The sequence below is a fragment of the Poromitra crassiceps genome, assembly GCF_964638095.1.
Source record: "Poromitra crassiceps genome assembly, chromosome: 15".
NCBI classification, from domain to species: domain Eukaryota; kingdom Metazoa; phylum Chordata; class Actinopteri; order Beryciformes; family Melamphaidae; genus Poromitra; species Poromitra crassiceps.
Window position 1 is genome coordinate 7,079,787 of NC_139634.1, and position 20,802 is coordinate 7,100,588.

Genomic DNA, 20,802 nt, shown 5'->3' on the forward strand with positions numbered 1-20,802 from the left:
GTATATACACATTCCTAACGTTTATAACATATCTACAATGAAATAAGTGATGGCATTTTTAACGCAATCAATCATCATGATGGCAAAAACAACATAAATATATAAATAAGTCCCAAGTTAAAAAAGAAAACAATCATTATTTTTTAATGTGTAGCTAACCTAAACTCCTCAATATAGCATCAAATGACATCATCCATTGCTTTTTTTGCTGAGCTAAAAAGAAATAGACATGGGTGAATAGCACAGTTGTTACTTATTAATACCTCTGATAATGCCTATAATTACTAATGCATTTTCTTAACACATTCACTGCCGTCGACGAGATATCTCGTCAAAAAAAATCCAACGGTTGACTGCCGTCGACGAATTATCTCGTCAAATTTTTTTTTTTTTTTTTTGACGGTGGGACGTGGATCAAACCCTTTTACATCTCCTATAAAAATATGGGAGCTATTGAATGTGTTTAACCTATTTTACCGACCCACTAAGTGGCGACAGTGCTCTCCAGACGAGAGAAAGCCAAGCAAAGACAGCAGCGTGAGGAAGCCATTCTCATGAAAATGGATTGGCGAAAACGCTTTCGCTTTCGTGCTGGGAGCTGGCGGTGGGGGATTGCAAATTTGCATAATAGATTATGGGTGCAACACACTTTGAAACACCAGCAGAAAGCCCAGAATCGCACGCAGCTTCATTCCAGCTGAGCTCACAACCGAAAACGAACGAGCCCCATCCAGACTCGCCCAAAGAGCGGCCGCCAGCAGCCAGGCAGCACAGACAGCAGAAACTCGCTTGTGACACATCCGCTGCAGAGCTACGGAGGGAGGAGAACACACACGGCGGGAGGAGTTTGAAGGAGAGGGGGGTGGGGGTGGTGTTATGGAGGAAATTACTGTTCAGAACTATTGTTTAGATTCTGATGTGTTACTGATGCCAAAAATAAATGGTTAAAGTGACTGTTCTATCGAATTTCACAAAAAGGCATTTATCTCAACTTTCGTTTTCAGACGCTGAAACCATGCTGTATTCAACTGCTAATGCCTACATAACTACTAACTCTACAAACTAACTCTTTTAGACAGAGAAAGCACACATTATATTAGTTCTTTTGAGATATTTTGCGTTCACAAATTCCTAGCAGAAAATAATCCTCGGCTCTTGAAAGATGAGCCAGAATCCTCAAAAAAACCCTTGGCAGAAGCTACCTACAGTAAAAAAAAAACTGTTGGCAGTGAATGTGTTAATCGAAGGTGAAAGCACAAAGTAACTGATGTGGAAGTGAAAATAACAAGTCCATTTGCCTCCTGCAGGGTTACGACAAGAGTATTTCCAAGGCCGAGGCAGTGATTCGGTTTGCCTTCCAGGCCTCCATAACAGTGTTGTGCATCGCCTGCCCCTGTTCCCTGGGCCTGGCAACCCCCACAGCTGTCATGGTGGGCACGGGCGTGGGAGCCCAGAACGGCATCCTTATCAAGGGAGGAGAGCCGCTCGAGATGGCCCATAAGGTGAGAGAGGGGGCGCTGTGCTATTCTGACATCCATGACATGTAGTGCCCATAAGGTGAGAGAGGGGGCGCTGTGCTATTCTGACACCCATGACATGTAGTGCCCATAAGGTGAGAGAGGGGGCGCTGTGGTATTCTGACACCCATGACATGTAGTGACTGCCCATAAGGTGAGAGAGGGGGCGCTGTGCTATTCTGACACCCATGACATGTAGTGACTGCCCATAAGGTGAGAGAGGGGGCGCTGTGCTATTCTGACACCCATGACATGTAGTGCCCATAAGGTGAGAGAGGGGGCGCTGTGCTATTCTGACACCCATGACATGTAGTGCCCATAAGGTGAGAGAGGGGGCGCTGTGGTATTCTGACACCCATGACATGTAGTCATCCATTTATATAATTGACCATCTGTCAAATCCATACACATTGTGAATGTGAACCAGGGATTCCATTAGCCGGCAATTGCCGGCTTTTAGCCGGTATTTGTTGCCGTGGGCCGGCAAATTGAAAGGTCACCGGCTCAAGTGGCCGGCTGAAAATATGCCAAATAAATAAATTCCTTATATAAAATAGCCTAATATTGTGTGACCTATAACCTAAGTGATGTTGCCAATAAGCTACGACTTAAATAGAGACTTATTACATCATATGTTTTCCGCCCCCTGTATGTTGAGTGTTTGTGAAAAAGAAAAATATAGCAGACGCTTTCGTTACTGTAGAGCGCCGTTTAAAAGCTACACAAGCAGCATCAGTCCCGCCGGCCAGCGCTGGACCCGCTGTGAGGAAACACACAGGAGGAAACCTAAATGTCAAAACAGACATCCCTTGCTAGGCCAGTCCTTTTTTTAATCGAGATCATGCAACAAGTAGCCTACTTCAGCAAAGAGACCCGACGTATAGGCTGTCAATTTAGCGGAGGTAAAAAGCCTTTTTACCTACGTCAGGCGAATCAATCAATCAATCAAAGGCTCACACTTGTTGCCCGACGCTCGTATGATGAGGAGATTAATCAAAATGCTTATCACAAATAAAGCCACATGGGAGCCGAGAACGAGTGCAGGAGAGCTGTCGCAGCTGCCAGGTGTGGAGTGGGAGAGATTAAGGTGCGTAGCCTATTGCTGGAGATTCAAGTTCTGTGCGCTGTCTGCACTGACACTGTCACACTTATTACTTTTAGCTAACGCTACGTTGTTTTTTTCATCAAGGCAATGCCCAGAAGATATGGGTTCATGAGTGTCTGCAAATGCAGATAGATAGGCTACAGTAGGAGCATGCATCCATGTTGTCTGTTTCAATAACGAAAGCGTCCTTACCGAGAACGACGTGCCGACCAATTAAATATTCTTGCTGCGACATCGGCCTCTTAATGACAAAAGTGGCCGGTAAATATTCAATATGGCCGGAATTTTGGAACGTTACCGGCTGCACTGGCCGTCTGGGAAAATGTCTAGCGGAATCCCTGATGTGAACTATGTATATCCGTGGTTAAAATATCCCACTCATCTTATTAAACACACTGGAACCTAAAGTCTTGACATGTCATGTGACGTCTCTCCATGTGCAGATCCAGACGGTAGTGTTTGATAAGACTGGCACCATCACATACGGTGCTCCCAAAGTCATCCAACTCAAGATTGTTGTGGAGGGGAACAAGATGCCCCGCTCCCGCCTGCTGGCCATCGTGGGGACTGCTGAGAACAACAGTGAACACCCGCTGGGGGCAGCTATCACCAAATACTGCAAACAGGTTAGTCTCTCTACCTCCGTTTTAGCCACTCGTGGTGGACTCCCGAAGGTGCTCTGTCTCCACTTTGCCAACACCTAAGATAGAAGATTGGACTTATTGGTCCTCAATTATCCTACCAGGTGTTGTCTTTTCTCTCAGGGTATATCCAGGTCCTTTTTCTTTTCACCTATGGCAAAAATTAATGATATTTTTGGATTCTGTTTGACAGTCCTTCTGTTGGGCGAGGTAATGTAAGTAGAGCTTGGTAGGATATTGCGTTATCCCACAAAGCCACAAAATGCTGGAATACTAATCTAATTCTGGATGGAGATCCCCCCTCTCTCATTTCAGGTTCAAAAACCCATCAGAATCAAAAATAGTCACTTTAAGCATTGGATGGCAATCATTTTACACCCCTATTTATTTTCACGCTAGGAGGCGGGATCTGGAATCAACTTATTTGAGCTGATAAATGATGTCCTGCTTGAGAGGACAATATGTAAGGGTTAATGCACGACGAGGTGTCCATTATCAGAAATTAATGGACGGCACGGTTGCTTCCGCAAAGTCCATATATGATTTTTGATTGATTTTTATTTAAATGTGTCATGCACTTGACAGTGCCCAGCCCTCATGGGCTTACAAGACACACATATGATATATTATGCAGTACAACATACGCCAACGCCGCAGTAATAAAACTAAATCACAGCATAACATAACATTCACCATATCAGCAAAACAAAATCCTTACATCATTTTCTGAACATAACATTTTGCCTTAGCTCCCATGCCTGGGAAAGAAAGTTTCCAATAAAGAAAGTGCCTTTCTTAAAACACAACTCGAGTTTTTCATAATCGTCCATCTCAAAAAAGTCAACATAAATATCGTGGTCACTTGCCAAAGAAACAAAACAAGACCATTCATTTATATTTTCATGCATTTTGCAATCAAAATGTAGTTTTCATAACCTTGAATATGAGTTGAGAACCGGCGAGACAAAATAGTCCCCTCGGCTGCTCAAGATTAGGCTATCATTGGATAAAATGGCCGCTTAGTGCCTGCTGCACCTGGCACAATTCTAGAGTCAAGCTAACTAATAATTTGGCCAATTGTATGTAACAACATACAAAATAAAACGGCAATGTCTAAGAATGCAACGCCATGTAACTGGCTCGTTTAAATTCGCATTCCAGGGAATTACGTTAACGTCTGCGGGTCTTATAGACGTAAAAGGCACGTGCCACGCTCGGAGTAGACTGAAAACCATCTGAAGCTTTCAGTATGTTGGAGTCCAGGTATGTTTTGTACAAGGACGTCTCTCAGTGTGTTGCTGTTAACTGCCCATTTCATTGTTTTCTTTTTGTTGATCTCGTCTTTTTCCTCTTCGACTTGATTTGTATCAGTGATAAGAGGCAGCGCACGCTCTCCCAGAGCGCCTGGCTGCAGCTGCTTGGTGCAAGTTGTAAACAGAGGGTTTGACAGTTGACAGCTGAGAGCCCGGCTTCTGTCAGCTGACCAGAACGAAAATCAGATTTCTAAATAGCCGTTATTTTAATAAACTGAGCACACAGGGGTAATCTAAATACGGTAGTTACTTTGACCGACTCATTTTTTTCTAAACGTATAAAAGTGCCATATTAAGCGTTAACGGTGGTATAAACGGCTCTGTCGTGATCCTGGCGCATTTATATGAACGGTGAACAGACCCTTTAGCTAGGTGTACATTATCACTGTACATTATCACAAATGAATGGACACCTTGCAGCCAATCAGAATCGAGTATTCACCCAGACCATGGTATAAGAGCTGTGTATCATTGTGTGATGTGTTACAGGAGCTGGGCACAGAAGCTCTTGGAGCGTGCACAGACTTCCAGGCGGTGCCGGGCTGTGGCATCCGATGCCAGGTCAGCAACACAGAGGCCCTGCTGAGGCAGGAGGACAGCGACGGCGAGGACAACAATCAGCGCAACGGCATCCTGGTCCAGATCGGAGACTCCCGGACCTCCACCGGCTCCCATCCGCTCATCATGGACCCACAGCCGCTTAGTATGTTGGGGAATGTAGTTCTGGGACATTGTTGTAGTCCTGTATTGAGCGGATCTGGCAGACTGCAATGCTGCAAAGCTCGTAGTGACTGCGTTTACATGGTGATGAGTATCCCGTTTATGATCGCGCTTTTTTGAAGTATCCCGTTTTTGTGTTTGCGCATGCAAACATCATATGCAGATTTCAGAAACGCAGATAAGCCCTTATCCGGGTTTTGAGAAACCTGATTATGCTAGCTGGAGTCCTCCAAAAGAAACCGGGATACTGTTGCATGTCTACATCTGATCCTGGTTTCTGACGGCCGCGGACGCAACAGAAAAATACAATAGGCAGCGGCCAGTGAAAGTGCCTCACTTCAAGGAAATAGAGTTTTGTCTTTCATGGTGAAAGAATTAAATATACGTGGCAGTTTAGATGGGAGACCTATTCAAGACTACAGGACAAAGGATGATGAAAGAAGTAAGCTGCAGCGCGCAAACCGGGCAGACCTCAAGTCCATGTAAACGCAGTCAGTGACTCAAAAGTACATCTGGATAAAATCATGGGATTATGATTGTATACAAGTAATGAGAGACATTAACACGCCTCTGTATTCCTCTGCTGTTGTGAGTCAAACCTCTGTGATGTGTTGTGTTTAGCTCTGGTCCAGACAGCAGCCTACGTGGTTCTGATCGGGAACAGGGAGTGGATGAGGAGGAACGGCCTGCAGATCAGAGCCGACGTAGACGAGGCCATGGTGGAGCATGAGCGCAGGGGGCGCACCGCCGTCCTGGTGGCTGTGGACAGTGAGTATAGTCCGGGAGCCGTGGATGCTGGTGTTGAACCTCGTTTCGCCGGTAAACGTTTTTTTCTCTGCAGATTCTTGTAGCTTGGGGGCACCTATTCAAAATACAGGAGGGGTGCCCGGTGATGTCCCTTGAGCATTTTCAGATATTAACCCCTTTATGCCCAAAGCACCAAAATCCCGGAAGAATTTGCATTCTCCAATGTTTATTCCTAAAGGAGGTACAATAATATTTGAATGAATGAATGAATGAATGAAAATTTATTTCGAACGTAAAAAAAAAAGGAAATCTACATGTACACATATATACATATAATAAAATAAAATAAGAAATAAAAACAGACAAAAAAACAAAATAACTACCGTAAATTCCGGACTATAAGACGCACCGGTGTATAAGCCGCGGGACCAAAATTGACTATTTTTTTCTTCTATAAGCCGCACCGGTCTATAAGCCGCGGGTGTTTTGATGTTTAATTACCATATGAAAGGGTTCGTGCACAGAGAGGAATGTCGGGAAAGCGATGGCTGTTTGGGGAAGCTCCCATTTATTAACATTTCAACAAAACAAAACAAAAGTCAGGTCACTAATCCCCAGACAAAATCACACAACAATAGGCTATATGTGCAGCAAACCTGTAACCAGAGAAGTCAAGTCACTAATGCTCGTCTTCCTCTTCTTCCTGCGTACTGAAACCACCAAAGTCCTCATCTTCAGTGTCGGAAACGAACAGGTTCAGGGTGGCTTCGTCAACCACTCTCCTCTCTCCTTCATTGTCACTCAAAACCAACGAACTCCTCTTCATCTATAGCTGTGTTTCCATTACAGTTTTTCGCAAAAGAATTGCGATATTTCTACAACTTCGACAATGTACAATTGCGACTTGTAGGCGTTTCCATTGAAGTTGCGTTTGAGTGATTCCCCGTTGCAGCAGCTGCCACAGTGATTACGCACGGGGATCTGCCCCATATCCCGTCCCCTGCATGCTCAAATCCAACCAATGGTCAATGGAAATCCCAACATGAAGTTACAATGCATATAAACGAGCCTGATTATCAATTCAAAAGAAAATGAGTCGCAAAATGTTGCTGGCTGCGTGAATGCAGTCAGCGCGACAGGCAGAGGAAAAAAGGTAGCCTAATAGCCTACAACTGGTCCGATTTAGAGATGGAGGGGGGAAAAGGCTGATTTGGTTCTATAATTGCACCTGAAACGTGTGCAATGTATTAGCCTACTCACAGTCACTGTATTCACTTCAGACAGCACCACCGCACCAGTGTGTGCTTTTCATCCTCTCATCTCGCCGCTGTGCCAAATGCGCGCACACAGGCAGCCTGCTGTCACCATGGACCGATTTCTGCCATTAAACATTATCTAATTTGCCCGGCTACGCTTTTGCACAACACTCGTCTTTCTGCTAGGTAGCGTTGCTTCAAAGTTTTCCACTTGCTGCGGAGGTTTTGACACGGCTATCGAACCTTACTTACCAAACTTATTTTCCGCTCCTTTTCCAAGGGATAATATGGGTCACATGACGTGCAAATGCGAAAAATGTGTTTCCATTACACTTTTGCGATAAACTGCTATATCGACACGTCTGAAAAACCACCTCATGATCATCTACTGCTCGTTCTCATGCTGTCGAGAACGAGCAAAGCTTTTTTTTGGTGAAAGAATCCTCCAGGGCGCTTCTTGTTAACAGTCCGAGTGAGTGGCAGGTCGAACGTCAAAGGCACTTCATCCATATTTATGATCTGCTCCGGTTCGATGGAATATTCCTTGATCTTCCTTTGTGTGAATTCGCCGAAGTTTGTGATTTTCTCCTGGTAGTCGGGGGAGGGAGTTGATGGGCTTGTGGCCGTTTGCTTACCGTAATTACCATATGTAAGTGGTCACGCACAGAGGGGATTGTCGGGAAAGAGATGGCTGTTTGAGGAAGCTCCCATTTACCGTATTACCGTAACATTTCAACAAAACAACATAACACAACACCACCGTTGTTTATTTTTACAGTGCACACAGTGTCCGCGGTGTGGTGAAAAGAGGGCAAGAGAGGAAATTAAAACAGAAGTGGATTTATAGTTAGAAAGAGTGCTAAAAAAGAGAGATTTTTTTTTTTTTTTTTTTTTTTTTCTGAAAAAATCCATAGATAAGACGCACCGTTATATAAGCCGCAGGGGCCAAAAAACGGGAAAAAAGCCGCGGCTTATAGTCCGGAATTTACGGTAATCAAATGGTCATGTCCGAAAAGGAGTAGGAGGAAGCAGATGTTTGTCTAGTCCTACCCCTATTCTCTAATATACTCTGTTCCAGAGTTCGTCATAATTAGACTCAATTTACATAGATAATTATCAACATTATAACACAGTTACTCAATTAACAACCATATATTCATTCATTCAAAAAAAATGTTTTTATAGAAAAGCCGACACTATTAAGATGATTGTGCATTGCACTCCCCTTGCGTCGAGGGTGGCACTGGCCGTGTCTGCGGCCAACATTACTGTCTTTCAGTGGCTGTAGCGGCTCATTATTTGTAAAGCTAGAGTGAAGATACGGTACGGCTTAAGATGAGAATTGTCCCTCTTTTTCCTGTATGACTGCTGATAGGCTTTAGAAAGGAACTTGGAACGATTTAGCGATAATACCGGCATGCTGCTTATCATTGATTCTTTCCCTCTGTGCATAGGTTTGCTGTGTGCCATGATAGCCATAGCAGACACGGTGAAGCCAGAGGCGGAGTTGGCAGTCCACACTCTGATCCACATGGGTCTGGAGGTAGTGCTGATGACCGGGGACAACAGCAAGACAGCCAGGGCCATCGCTGCTCAGGTATGGGACTGTGTGGACTGAGATGATGGTATTTACTTACCAGGGAGACCCTGGTCCAAATCTACATGAACAGCATTACATGTCATGCCTAGTTTAGCTCAGTCTGTCTTTGTTGACTCCAGTCTGCAGTTGTTGTCTGCAGTTGTTGTGCCAGTCGGCATCAAAATCTGCTAGTTTATACTGGGTATCCACCTTATTTCTAGCTGCCATGATGCCTGATGGGTGCTTCTTCCGCTTCCGGTGTAATAGACTGTTTTACAGTCTATGGTTTTAACTTGACAAAAAAAACGTCTATGAGGATTTTACCCTTTTACAGCAGAGCCATTCTGCTCTACAGCCGTGTCGTTCGGGTGGTGGGATAACGTAATGCATTGTGGGTAGTCGGCTACTAACTGTGGCTAATGTTAGCGGCTAGCTAGCTATGTTACATGGCAGTAAAACGCCACCAAATTGATTGAACTTTTAACCATTTCGAGTAACACACATTTCGAGTTTCCATACGGACCTCCAGCGTTGGTATAACTTTTATAACGGACTCCAGCTTCCGGTTTATAATTCGGGTCTGCAGCCTATAACAAAGGAAATGGCAAGCTGCAACAATAAGTCACGTTAAACCGGACCTTGTACCCACGATTATTTTTTACAGTGGGGCATTCAAAAATAAGGTGGATAGATTTCTAATCTGTTAGTGTAAACTGCCTCCAGATTTCTAGTCTAGTCTGCCTCCTGACACCAGTCGGAGCCACAAAGATTATATCAAACATGTTTGAATTTCGAAGTGAAAAGTCTTGTAGTGTATATTGCCTCGTCTGAGTCAGTTGTGTAGTGTATTTCAGTCCGTTTTTTCAGTCGTGATAAAAAATCTGAATGTAAACTCCCCAGTCTTTTCATAATCTGTGAAGATTTTCAAAGTCTTCTAGTGTATCACAGGCACTAGATATACAGGACTAGCAGGATGTGAGACCATGTGGACCACAGAGATGGAAAGTGTTTATTCCTGTGTGAGCTGCTCTTCCACAATGTGCTGAAGAAGACTGGGCGGGGGCGACAGTGGGCAGTGGGCAAGTAATGTATTCGGTGTACGCCCGACCACCGTGTAACACCGGTAACCACGACTACCGCACGCGAGTGTTATTTCTTCAATCCCTTGCGCCGACTACCAAATGGCAGTAATACATAAATACATTAGCGCCCCCAATTTCAATTGTAGGAAGAAGAACAAGCAGCGCATTCTGAGCAGAGCCGATGAATGAATGGTGCTTTCATCACGGAAACAGATGAGGTCCATTGTGTAGATGGGCTCTATTAGATTTCTCCTGTGCTGTAGAGACGTTACCGTGGGCAACAAGAGGCTGTGCTGTAGAGACGTTACCGTGGGCAACAAGAGGCTGTGCTGTAGAGACGTTACCGTGGGCAACAAGAGGCTGTGCTGTAGAGATGTTACCGTGGGCAACAAGAGGCTGTGCTGTAGAGATGTTACCGTGGGCAACAAGAGGCTGTGCTGTAGAGACGTTACCGTGGGCAACAAGAGGCTGTGCTGTAGAGACGTTACCGTGGGCAACAAGAGGCTGTGCTGTAGAGACGTTACCGTGGGCAACAAGAGGCTGTGCTGTAGAGACGTTACCGTGGGCAACAAGAGGCTGTGCTGTAGAGACGTTACCGTGGGCAACAAGAGGCTGTGCTGTAGAGACGTTACCGTGGGCGACAAGAGGCTGTGCTGTAGAGACGTTACCGTGGGCAACAAGAGGCTGTGCTGTAGAGACGTTACCGTGGGCAACATGAGGCTGTGCTGTAGAGACGTTACCGTGGGCAACAAGAGGCTGTGCTGTAGAGACGTTACCGTGGGCAACAAGAGGCTGTGCTGTAGAGACGTTACCGTGACAAGAGGCAAATTCACATGAGTCAGATGCTTCACTCCTCTGTCTGTGTGCTGTCAAACCTCGCCATCACGTTTTGCAGAATAAGAACATGTTTGAATTTCGAAGTGAAAAGTCTTGTAGTGTATATTGCCTCGTCTGAGTCAGTTGTGTAGTGTATTTCAGTCCGTTTTTTCAGTCGTGATAAAAAATCTGAATGTAAACTCCCCAGTCTTTTCATAATCTGTGAAGATTTTCAAAGTCTTCTAGTGTATCACAGGCACTAGATATACAGGACTAGCAGGATGTGAGACCATGTGGACCACAGAGATGGAAAGTGTTTATTCCTGTGTGAGCTGCTCTTCCACAATGTGCTGAAGAAGACTGGGCGGGGGCGACAGTGGGCAGTGGGCAAGTAATGTATTCGGTGTACGCCCGACCACCGTGTAACACCGGTAACCACGACTACCGCACGCGAGTGTTATTTCTTCAATCCCTTGCGCCGACTACCAAATGGCAGTAATACATAAATACATTAGCGCCCCCAATTTCAATTGTAGGAAGAAGAACAAGCAGCGCATTCTGAGCAGAGCCGATGAATGAATGGTGCTTTCATCACGGAAACAGATGAGGTCCATTGTGTAGATGGGCTCTATTAGATTTCTCCTGTGCTGTAGAGACGTTACCGTGGGCAACAAGAGGCTGTGCTGTAGAGACGTTACCGTGGGCAACAAGAGGCTGTGCTGTAGAGACGTTACCGTGGGCAACAAGAGGCTGTGCTGTAGAGATGTTACCGTGGGCAACAAGAGGCTGTGCTGTAGAGATGTTACCGTGGGCAACAAGAGGCTGTGCTGTAGAGACGTTACCGTGGGCAACAAGAGGCTGTGCTGTAGAGATGTTACCGTGGGCAACAAGAGGCTGTGCTGTAGAGACGTTACCGTGGGCAACAAGAGGCTGTGCTGTAGAGACGTTACCGTGGGCAACAAGAGGCTGTGCTGTAGAGACGTTACCGTGGGCAACAAGAGGCTGTGCTGTAGAGATGTTACCGTGGGCAACAAGAGGCTGTGCTGTAGAGATGTTACCGTGGGCAACAAGAGGCTGTGCTGTAGAGACGTTACCGTGGGCAACAAGAGGCTGTGCTGTAGAGACGTTACCGTGGGCAACAAGAGGCTGTGCTGTAGAGACGTTACCGTGGGCAACAAGAGGCTGTGCTGTAGAGACGTTACCGTGGGCAACAAGAGGCTGTGCTGTAGAGACGTTACCGTGGGCGACAAGAGGCTGTGCTGTAGAGACGTTACCGTGGGCAACAAGAGGCTGTGCTGTAGAGACGTTACCGTGGGCAACAAGAGGCTGTGCTGTAGAGACGTTACCGTGGGCAACAAGAGGCTGTGCTGTAGAGACGTTACCGTGGGCAACAAGAGGCTGTGCTGTAGAGACGTTACCGTGACAAGAGGCAAATTCACATGAGTCAGATGCTTCACTCCTCTGTCTGTGTGCTGTCAAACCTCGCCATCACGTTTTGCAGAATAAGAAACATGGGCGAAGTTTGCCGTTGGTTCAGGGGGTGCACTGCACTGCACCCCCTAGTGGCCGTGGGCCAAAAATCCATGTAGGGAATTAAATAGCTATTTATTTATAACACAGAAGTCATCTTTTATTGTAATGCCTTGCTCTAGAGATAAAGGGTAGAATAATTGTGTGACTGACTCATTTCAACGTTTATTATCAAACGTAGCCTAATGTTATTCTGGTCTAATTTCCACCATGGGATGGCAGCCGGATGTAAGCGCCTGCATGGCCATCTCGCATGCGCACCCATGACAGGCAATGAAACGTAGGCTACACTGCTCAATGAAACGTAGGCTACACTGCTCAATGAAACGTAGGCTACACTGCTCAATGAAACGTAGGCTACACTGCTCAATGAAACGTAGGCTACACTGCTCAATGAAACGTAGGCTACACTGCTCAATGAAACGTAGGCTACACTGCTCAATGAAACGTAGGCTACACTGCTCAATGAAACGTAGGCTACACTGCTCAATGAAACGTAGGCTACATTGCTCAATGAAACATAGGCTACACTGCTCAATGAAACATAGGCTACACTGCTCAATGAAACGTAGGCTACACTGCTCAATGAAACGTAGGCTACACTGCTCAATGAAACGTAGGCTACACTGCTCAATGAAATGTAGGCTACACTGCTCAATGAAACGTAGGCTACATTGCTCAATGAAACGTAGGCTACGTAGGCTACACTGCTCAATGAAACGTAGGCTACACTGCTCAATGAAATGTAGGCTACACTGCTCAATGAAACGTAGGCTACACTGCTCAATGAAACGTAGGCTACACTGCTCAATGAAACGTAGGCTACACTGCTCAATGAAACGTAGGCTACACTGCTCAATAAAACGTAGGCTACACTGCTCAATGAAACGTAGGCTACACTGCTCAATGAAACGTAGGCTACACTGCTCAAGCAGGTTTCTGTTTCTCACCTGTTTATCCTGCACACTTTTCAGATCTACTAGTTATGAGCATGAGGCTACTTAACGTTAGGTTGCTCCTCTCTCTCACTCAATCCTCTCTCTCCACACGTCCTCCAGTCAGAGTCCATGCATGTGGACTCCACAAACTATAAACAGAACTGGCCTACTACTCATCCGTGGTGTCCACAGCGGCCCATGTAGTGTAACATCATGAACATGTACCTGCTGGCTGCTGCTATGCTAATTATTAATTTTGCTCTAGATCTTTTCTGCACCCGCAACCTTAAAGTTCAAACTTCCCCTATGAATAGAAACCTTAACTATGAATCTTCACACCATTTTCATACAACTCCCACAACCCTCAAGCAGAAGTACATGAACTGTATTGGCTCCTCCCAAAAATCCTCTTATTCTTTTTGTTCATTACAGTTTTGATAATTAACTTATAGTTTCATACTGTTTGAAAAGGCCACTACATCTTTTATACATTGCTCATAGAAATTTGGACCAATTATCAGTATCACATAAAGAGAAGGGAAAAGGACCTGTATTTTAGTACTTTTAGCTGTTTTCATTATATTATATATACTGTATATATATATTATATGATTATATTAGTTGAGTTTTGTGGGCTACCGATGTCATGTTTCTGCTTAAGCTCATTTCCCTGTAAAGGCCCTGGTAAAGCAGGGAATTGAAAAGAAGATGAAGACCACTCTATATATCCCATATAATAATTTAGAACACGGCTCTCTCGAATACTCGATTCTGATTGGTCAATCAACAATATTCACCGGTCATTATTTCTCGACAACCGACCGCTGCTCTGCCACACCTGGATTAATCAGTTGGTAAGAGCATTTTGTCCGCAGACGCTACTAATTAGGCCAACCAGTTGCAGCTGTGGTGTCTTGTGTGCCAATTACGAATGAAACCGCTTTGTGTTGAAAACGCTATTAAAAAATCTATTTGAATAATTATTTTTGTCAGATTATTGAATGATTTAGTTGTAGGCCGTGTTCTAAGCGGGATAATGTATACTGAGCCGGTGATTACTGGAAATAATGACCGACAGGTGAATGATTTAGCCCTCCGCTGCGCGTCGGGCTAAATCATTCACCTGTCGGTCATTATTTCCACAGTAATCACCGGCTCAGTATACATTATCCCTTACTTATATACCCGTTTATCTAAATAAACAGGGCCAGATGCATTATTTGAAATGTTTGCTGATAGACTGATAAATGCACCAAGTTGGATCTAGTTGGAGATGTAAGTGTCACAGTAACTAGGCCCTTCATCATGGGCACCGAGGCAAAAAGCTCACTCCATTTAGCTGCTCTGCACAGTATCTGTGCACTATCAGACTTAACACTTAAGAAACATATGTTGCTTATTGAGCAGTAATATTGTGAAACTTTTAACCCCAACTATTCATCTCCACTCCTCAATTTTAAGTTTTCACACATCTCACAAAAGTGTGTTCACAATTCATAGCTGTGTTTGACATTATGGCTGATACTTGCATTTTTATAATGTGTTTTGAAACTATTTTTAGCGAGACCATGGGCCATGAATGCACCGTGGGACTGTGTAGACTTTACCCCCCCTCCCATTTTTAATGTATGCATGTTTGAGTTGCTCCATGTCCGTCTCTTTGCTGCCCCCTGCAGGTCGGCATCAGGAAGGTGTTTGCTGAGGTGCTGCCCTCCCACAAGGTGGCCAAGGTGGAGCAGCTGCAGCAGGCAGGAAAGAGGGTGGCCATGGTGGGCGACGGGGTCAACGACTCTCCTGCTCTGGCCATGGCTGACGTGGGCATCGCCATAGGAACAGGGACAGATGTGGCCATAGAGGCTGCAGACGTGGTGTTGATCAGGGTGAGAGTCTGAGCTTGGAGGATTGCTGAAACTCACTCTTCTTCTGTCATTACTTCATTTATGCTTTCCTTCAGGTCAGCTGTTTGATTGGGGCAAGTTTCTATTTCTACCCTTATGTATGTTTTCTTTTTTATACAGACCCAATCTTTTTTATTAATTTGAGCATATTATTGATTCAGAATGGTGCTTCTACATTGAAAATGAGATTTGTAGATGTTTTCTAATTCCTTTCTTATAATTGGGTAATGGGGGGGACCATTACTTAAATGTAGGTCTATTGTGTGTTAAGCTGCGTTCACACCGACCTATTAAAGTTTTTCGCTGGCATCGAGTTTACATATGTACAAAGTCAATGCAAACGAGTGATTGAGCGTATATTCGCCCGGGAGAAAAATCGCTGGGCGTCCGAGCGACAGAGACAGAGCGATAGGGAGAAAATACGCTCGTCGCCCGAGATGAAATATCCCAACTAGAGCGAAATTACGCTGGCATCAGTCGCTCGCTGTTCAACGCTGATTGGCTGCCGTGTGAGAGTGAGTCAAGGATCACACTGGCTTGGAACAAACTGCTGGTTTATTGTGTGGCAACAAACCGCATTGACAGGCTGACAGCTGACATGAAGTGAAGTCTGTACTACCGGTATAGAGCTCGCATTAGGAGCATGCTGATAGGCTTAGCTTGTAAACAACGACGGTGGCTCGTAGTGGACAAACATCATGACATTGCATAACGTTATAGCCCCCAGATGACGTCAATTATTGTGCCTGTTGAGCGATTTAAACACAGCGACAGAGCGATTCCAAAGGGTTCAGTCGAGCGACAGAGAGAAAAATAAATATCTCGGTGTGAACACAGCTTAAGGTGTAAAGGCCCAAGCTCTCAAATGTATGTGGTTCATATTTAGACTTTCTGTGGTGGGGATGTTTTTTTATTTTATTTTATTTATGGTTGGAATACAGATTGAGTCTTTAAAGGGATTCCTTTTAAAGTCGAGCTGAAATGGCATTTCCAGGTGATGTGACAGGATAGAGAGGCGGGACATAGCGTGTGGAGGAGTGTTATTGGACCGTTGGAAAGTGGGTGTGTCTGGGATGAGGGTCAGGGACTGGAGTTGACTGAGACTGAATGTGAGGGGCGATGTGAGCCTTGTGAGGCGTGTGATCTGGGCCTTGGAGCAGCACGAGACAGCAGCTTGTCTGCAAGATAATGCATTTTACCTACTGGTCACGTTTCAATAAGTCTATGTACAAACACAATATAATGTAAATACAGCCCTGTGCACTGCGGGCTTGCTGGCTGGTTCACTGTGCCGAGCCCCAGAGGAGAGGACCGACGGTTGGCTGCCTCCGGGCGGACTGCCTCCTCCTCCTCCTGGAGGCAGAGTGCTGGCTACCTGCCTTGAAGTGTCCGACGAGCCGTGGTAAATAACGATATTCCTGGAATGCGAGTTAACGAGCCAGTTACATGTCCTTTGAATTCTATATTAAATGAAGACATTACCGTTCATTTTATTTTGTATCTTACATACTTATTGGCTAAGTATATTAACATTCATGGGCTAGAAAAGTCTGCCCATGTAGACAGAATTTTCTCCTAGCCATGAAGATTGACAGTTCTTCTCATGTCATGATATTATTGGCTGAAATTGGGTTGAAATTTGATAGTACTACATGTACCTGACATCAGCACACTGTCCATATCGTTATGAATGAACTCAGCATGGATGACTTGGCATACATTGTTAAATAGGTGCACTGTATAACCAGGGATGTGATCTGAAATAGTTAAAAAGTCATTTTTCGTTTCAGCTCGACTTAATTAGCAACCAAATAGGGCCACTTTTAATGTGTCTCATATTGTGTGTAGAACGACCTGCTGGATGTGGTGGGCAGCATCGACCTCTCCAAGAAGACAGTCAAGAGGATCAAGATTAATTTTGTTTTTGCACTCATCTACAACCTGGTTGGCATTCCCATCGCTGCTGGTAAGTGACTGCAAAATATCACAAGATTTCACATTGATTTTCTTTTAACGGTGTGATCAAAACATTGACTGAATTAATTAATTAATTATTTTTATTTTGGATACTGCAAGACAAACATCCAAGGGATGACATGAAAAGTGTAAACACTTATTTCCATCATGGTCCCTGGTCTTATAAAATATGACCCACAATAACATAGTAACATCAGGTGAAATTATACAAAACAGTCAAAGGATAAGAGGGACAGGAGATAAAAACCAACATACCATAACACCAAGAGACTCACATTTTATACTCGTTTGCTCAACAAGAATTTCTTCAGAAGGTTCTTGAAACCATTTAGAGAATTAGCAAACCTAATTTCATGAGGGATTTTGTTCCACTCCTCTCCCCCCGTATAGAGGAAGGTACTTCTTCCTACTTTGCTCTTCAGGTTGGGCAATTTCAAATCTGCTCCACTGGCTCTTGTGTTCCGGCTCTGGATGTCACGGACAAACTGGAAGTACTTGTTGAAGTAGTTGGGACAAAGTTCATGTCATATTTTATAAACCATGATAAGTTTCAACTGTTGGACTCTGCTTTCAACGGGGAGCCAATTTAACTTTTTTTTTTTCTTTTTTCTTTTTATCTCTTTTATCCCAATTGGACTATTCTTCCAAGAGTCCATAGCATAAAACATGTAATACAATTAACAGAAACATAATACAATACAAAAATCTGAAGTTTAAAGCTACATGACAGTACACTCAATGCAAATACAAAATATTTCAAAAATTACAACAAAATTTCCTAATCCTAATATACAAAAACAAATACCTAGAACATAGAATTACCCCACTTTTAAAAGTTACAGTGTACATAATCAAACTGAGCATGTCAGCATACAGAGATTTACTTCCAGTGTTCTTTAACACATTCACTGCCAGACGTTTTTTTTTTACTGTAGTTAGCTTCTGCCAGAGGTTTTTTTTGAGGATTCTGGCTCATCTTTCAAGACCCGAGGATTCTTTTCTGCTAAGATTTTGTGAACACACAATATCTCAAAAGAACTAATAGAATGTGTGCTTTCTCTGTCTAAAAGAGTTAGTTTGTAGAGTTAGTAGTTATGTAAGCATTAGCAGTTGAATACAGCATGGTTTCAGCGTCAGAAAAATTATTCAGAGATAAACGGCTTTTTGTGAAATTCGATAGAACAGTCACTTTAACCATTCATTTTTGGCATCAGTAAGAGTCAGACATCTAAACAATAGTTTTGAACAGTAATTTCCTCCATAACAGCAGGAAACCCCCCTCTGCTTCCAACTCCTCCCTCCATGTGTGTTCTCCTCCTGCCTCCCTGGCTCTCCAGCGGGCGTGTCACAACGAAGTTGCTGCTGCCTGGCTGCTGCCTGTTTGAGCGGCCGCTGTTTGAGGAAGTCTGGGTGGACTCGCTCGTTTCGTGGAGTTTTGGTTGAGAGCTTTGATGCGATTCTGGTCATATTTATGCTGCGTGTTTCAAAGTGTGCATCCAATCTATTCTTGGAACCCCCCACCGTTGCCACCGCTGTGCATCAGCGCGAAAGTGAAAGCGTTTTCGCCATCAATTTTACAGTATGAGAACGGCTTCGTCGCGCTTTTCCCTCCAGTTTTGGGTCGCCTCTTTCTACTGTGGAGAGACATGTCGACACTCAGTGGGTCGGTAAAATAGATTATACACATTCAATACCTCCAATTCTGGTGTAGGAGACGTAAAAGGGTTAGATCAACGTCCCACCGTCAAAAAAAAAAAAAAGATTCTGAGAACGTGTTAACACGTCCTTGGCAGTCAACAGCTGGATTCTGAAAACGTGTTAACACGTCCTTGGCAGTGAACGTGTTAAAAATGCCTTTTATGTTTTGTTTAAATAATCGTTTTGGTAAGTTCCTAATGGGCTCAGATAAACCATTCCACAGTTTAACAGCACGATAAGAAAACTCCCCCCCCCCCCAGTTTCTAGCCTAATCTTAGGTAGTACATCATCACTTGTGCTTGCTGCTCTGGTCGGGTGTTGACCAAATGTCTGTCTTTCACTTGCTGGAACCTGCTTTTCAACAGTTTTGGTCTCTTTTTAACCTGAAAGTTATAAAATGAATGAAGAACACTTATATGTACATATTATATGTCTATTATATCCTTAATAGGTGACCATGCTAGTATTTTATGTCGTTCATTAACTCAAGTGGGGTGGGCCAATGTGCGTTCTTGGATTGAGGCCAAGGACGACCCGCATCAGTTTGTTCTGGGCTTTTTGGAGTCTGTCTTTAGATTTCTTTGTGGTGCCACTGTGCACAGGTGTAGTCACACAGGTGTAGTCACACAGGTGTAGCCATGTGACATTGGATTAAGGACGTAGCTAAAGTCCTCATTGTCTTCTTGTCCAGGAACTTAGATATTCTTGCTAAATATTTAGTCTTTGAGTCAATTTTTCCAGTGACAGAGAGGGCCATGGCTTCACTCGTCATACACTGATCCAGTTGACTTCCCAGATACGTTACACAACACTTATCTTGTAACATGACACCATTACATTCTACCGAAAAGCTATTTGCTGTTTGTTCCTTAGTTTGTACTTGGATCCAAAAACAGTGCATTCATTGCAACAACTGTCACGGTGCCCCAGCTAGTGGTTAGTTAACTTAGTATTTTTAACTCTGTGTCATTGTCTAGGTCTCAAAGGCCACCAGCCGGTTAGCTGGACAATTATCAACGATAAACAAGCAAACAAACCAAAAAGGCCACTTCCTGGTATTTGCGTGGTCTCTTTGGAAGGTCCAATGCACACCTGTTTGGAGGGGAGGGGTTTCAGCCAAGTGGCCTTCGCCAGGACGAGGCCTGATTGCACAGGTGTGCTGTCGAGATACAACAATGCTTATTTGAGTGAATGTTAGCATACGTAGCCATGGACTTAGCAGTGAGGGCAGGCCACATAGCTCTATTCCAACGCGCCTGTATTCCTCCGACCTGTCTGGTCGTCTCTCTTCAGGACCGGTTGATTCACTGGGCCAGCAGCGAGCAGGACAGTGTTCCTCTCAGCGCAGCTCTCCAGGACTTCCACAGCTTGGTCGATTCTGCTGGTGTTGTGCGAAACTCCACAAAGCGAAGAGGGCGGTTACCGAAGCAAACTGACAGGCGACTAACACACGTAACATACGCTGAAGAACATCTACAGGGTTCGGTTCACGGGTACACAGTCAATAGTTCATTAGTTAGGCAATTGTTTTGGGTTTGCGGTCCAGCTTAGGTCGGTGTCCACATGGCGTCCGGTCAAGTTATCAAATGCCCCACTCTCGCTCCCTCTCTTCCTGCTTCCTGCTGGAAATGGCCCCTGAAGGCTTGGGTCGGCCCGCCCTCAAGTCAGGCCTCACCCAATCATCCGCTCAAACGTATGACAAACACGGCGGCGCCTAACCAATCACACCGTGATAACAACTCCAATTTCCTGCTCCTGGATGCTAAGAATGATAACTGCTTGTCCACAGGTGTGTTCATGCCCGTTGGTCTGGTGCTGCAGCCGTGGATGGGCTCTGCTGCCATGGCGCTGTCTTCAGTCTCTGTGGTCATGTCCTCTCTTCTACTCAAATGGTAAGGAGCTATTTGATGGTTTCAGGCTTTCTCTCAACTCTCTTGTTTCACTGCCTTTCTGACTGAGGAATATGTGTAAAGGGATTTTTTCCC

General features: G+C 44.6%; 1 protein-coding gene across 1 annotated transcript in view; it reads left to right on the forward strand.

Annotated features, from left to right (window-relative positions):
• The window catches only part of atp7a (ATPase copper transporting alpha), a 40,084-nt gene that overhangs the window by 16,554 nt on the left and 2,728 nt on the right, over positions 1–20,802 (forward strand). The window contains exons 14-21 of the mRNA XM_083652293.1: positions 1,308–1,502; positions 3,066–3,248; positions 5,066–5,279; positions 5,918–6,064; positions 8,754–8,896; positions 14,921–15,124; positions 16,991–17,108; positions 20,607–20,709. Of these exons, the coding sequence (XP_083508419.1) occupies positions 1,308–1,502; positions 3,066–3,248; positions 5,066–5,279; positions 5,918–6,064; positions 8,754–8,896; positions 14,921–15,124; positions 16,991–17,108; positions 20,607–20,709 (1,307 nt within the window). The remainder of the gene's footprint in view (positions 1–1,307; positions 1,503–3,065; positions 3,249–5,065; positions 5,280–5,917; positions 6,065–8,753; positions 8,897–14,920; positions 15,125–16,990; positions 17,109–20,606; positions 20,710–20,802) is intronic.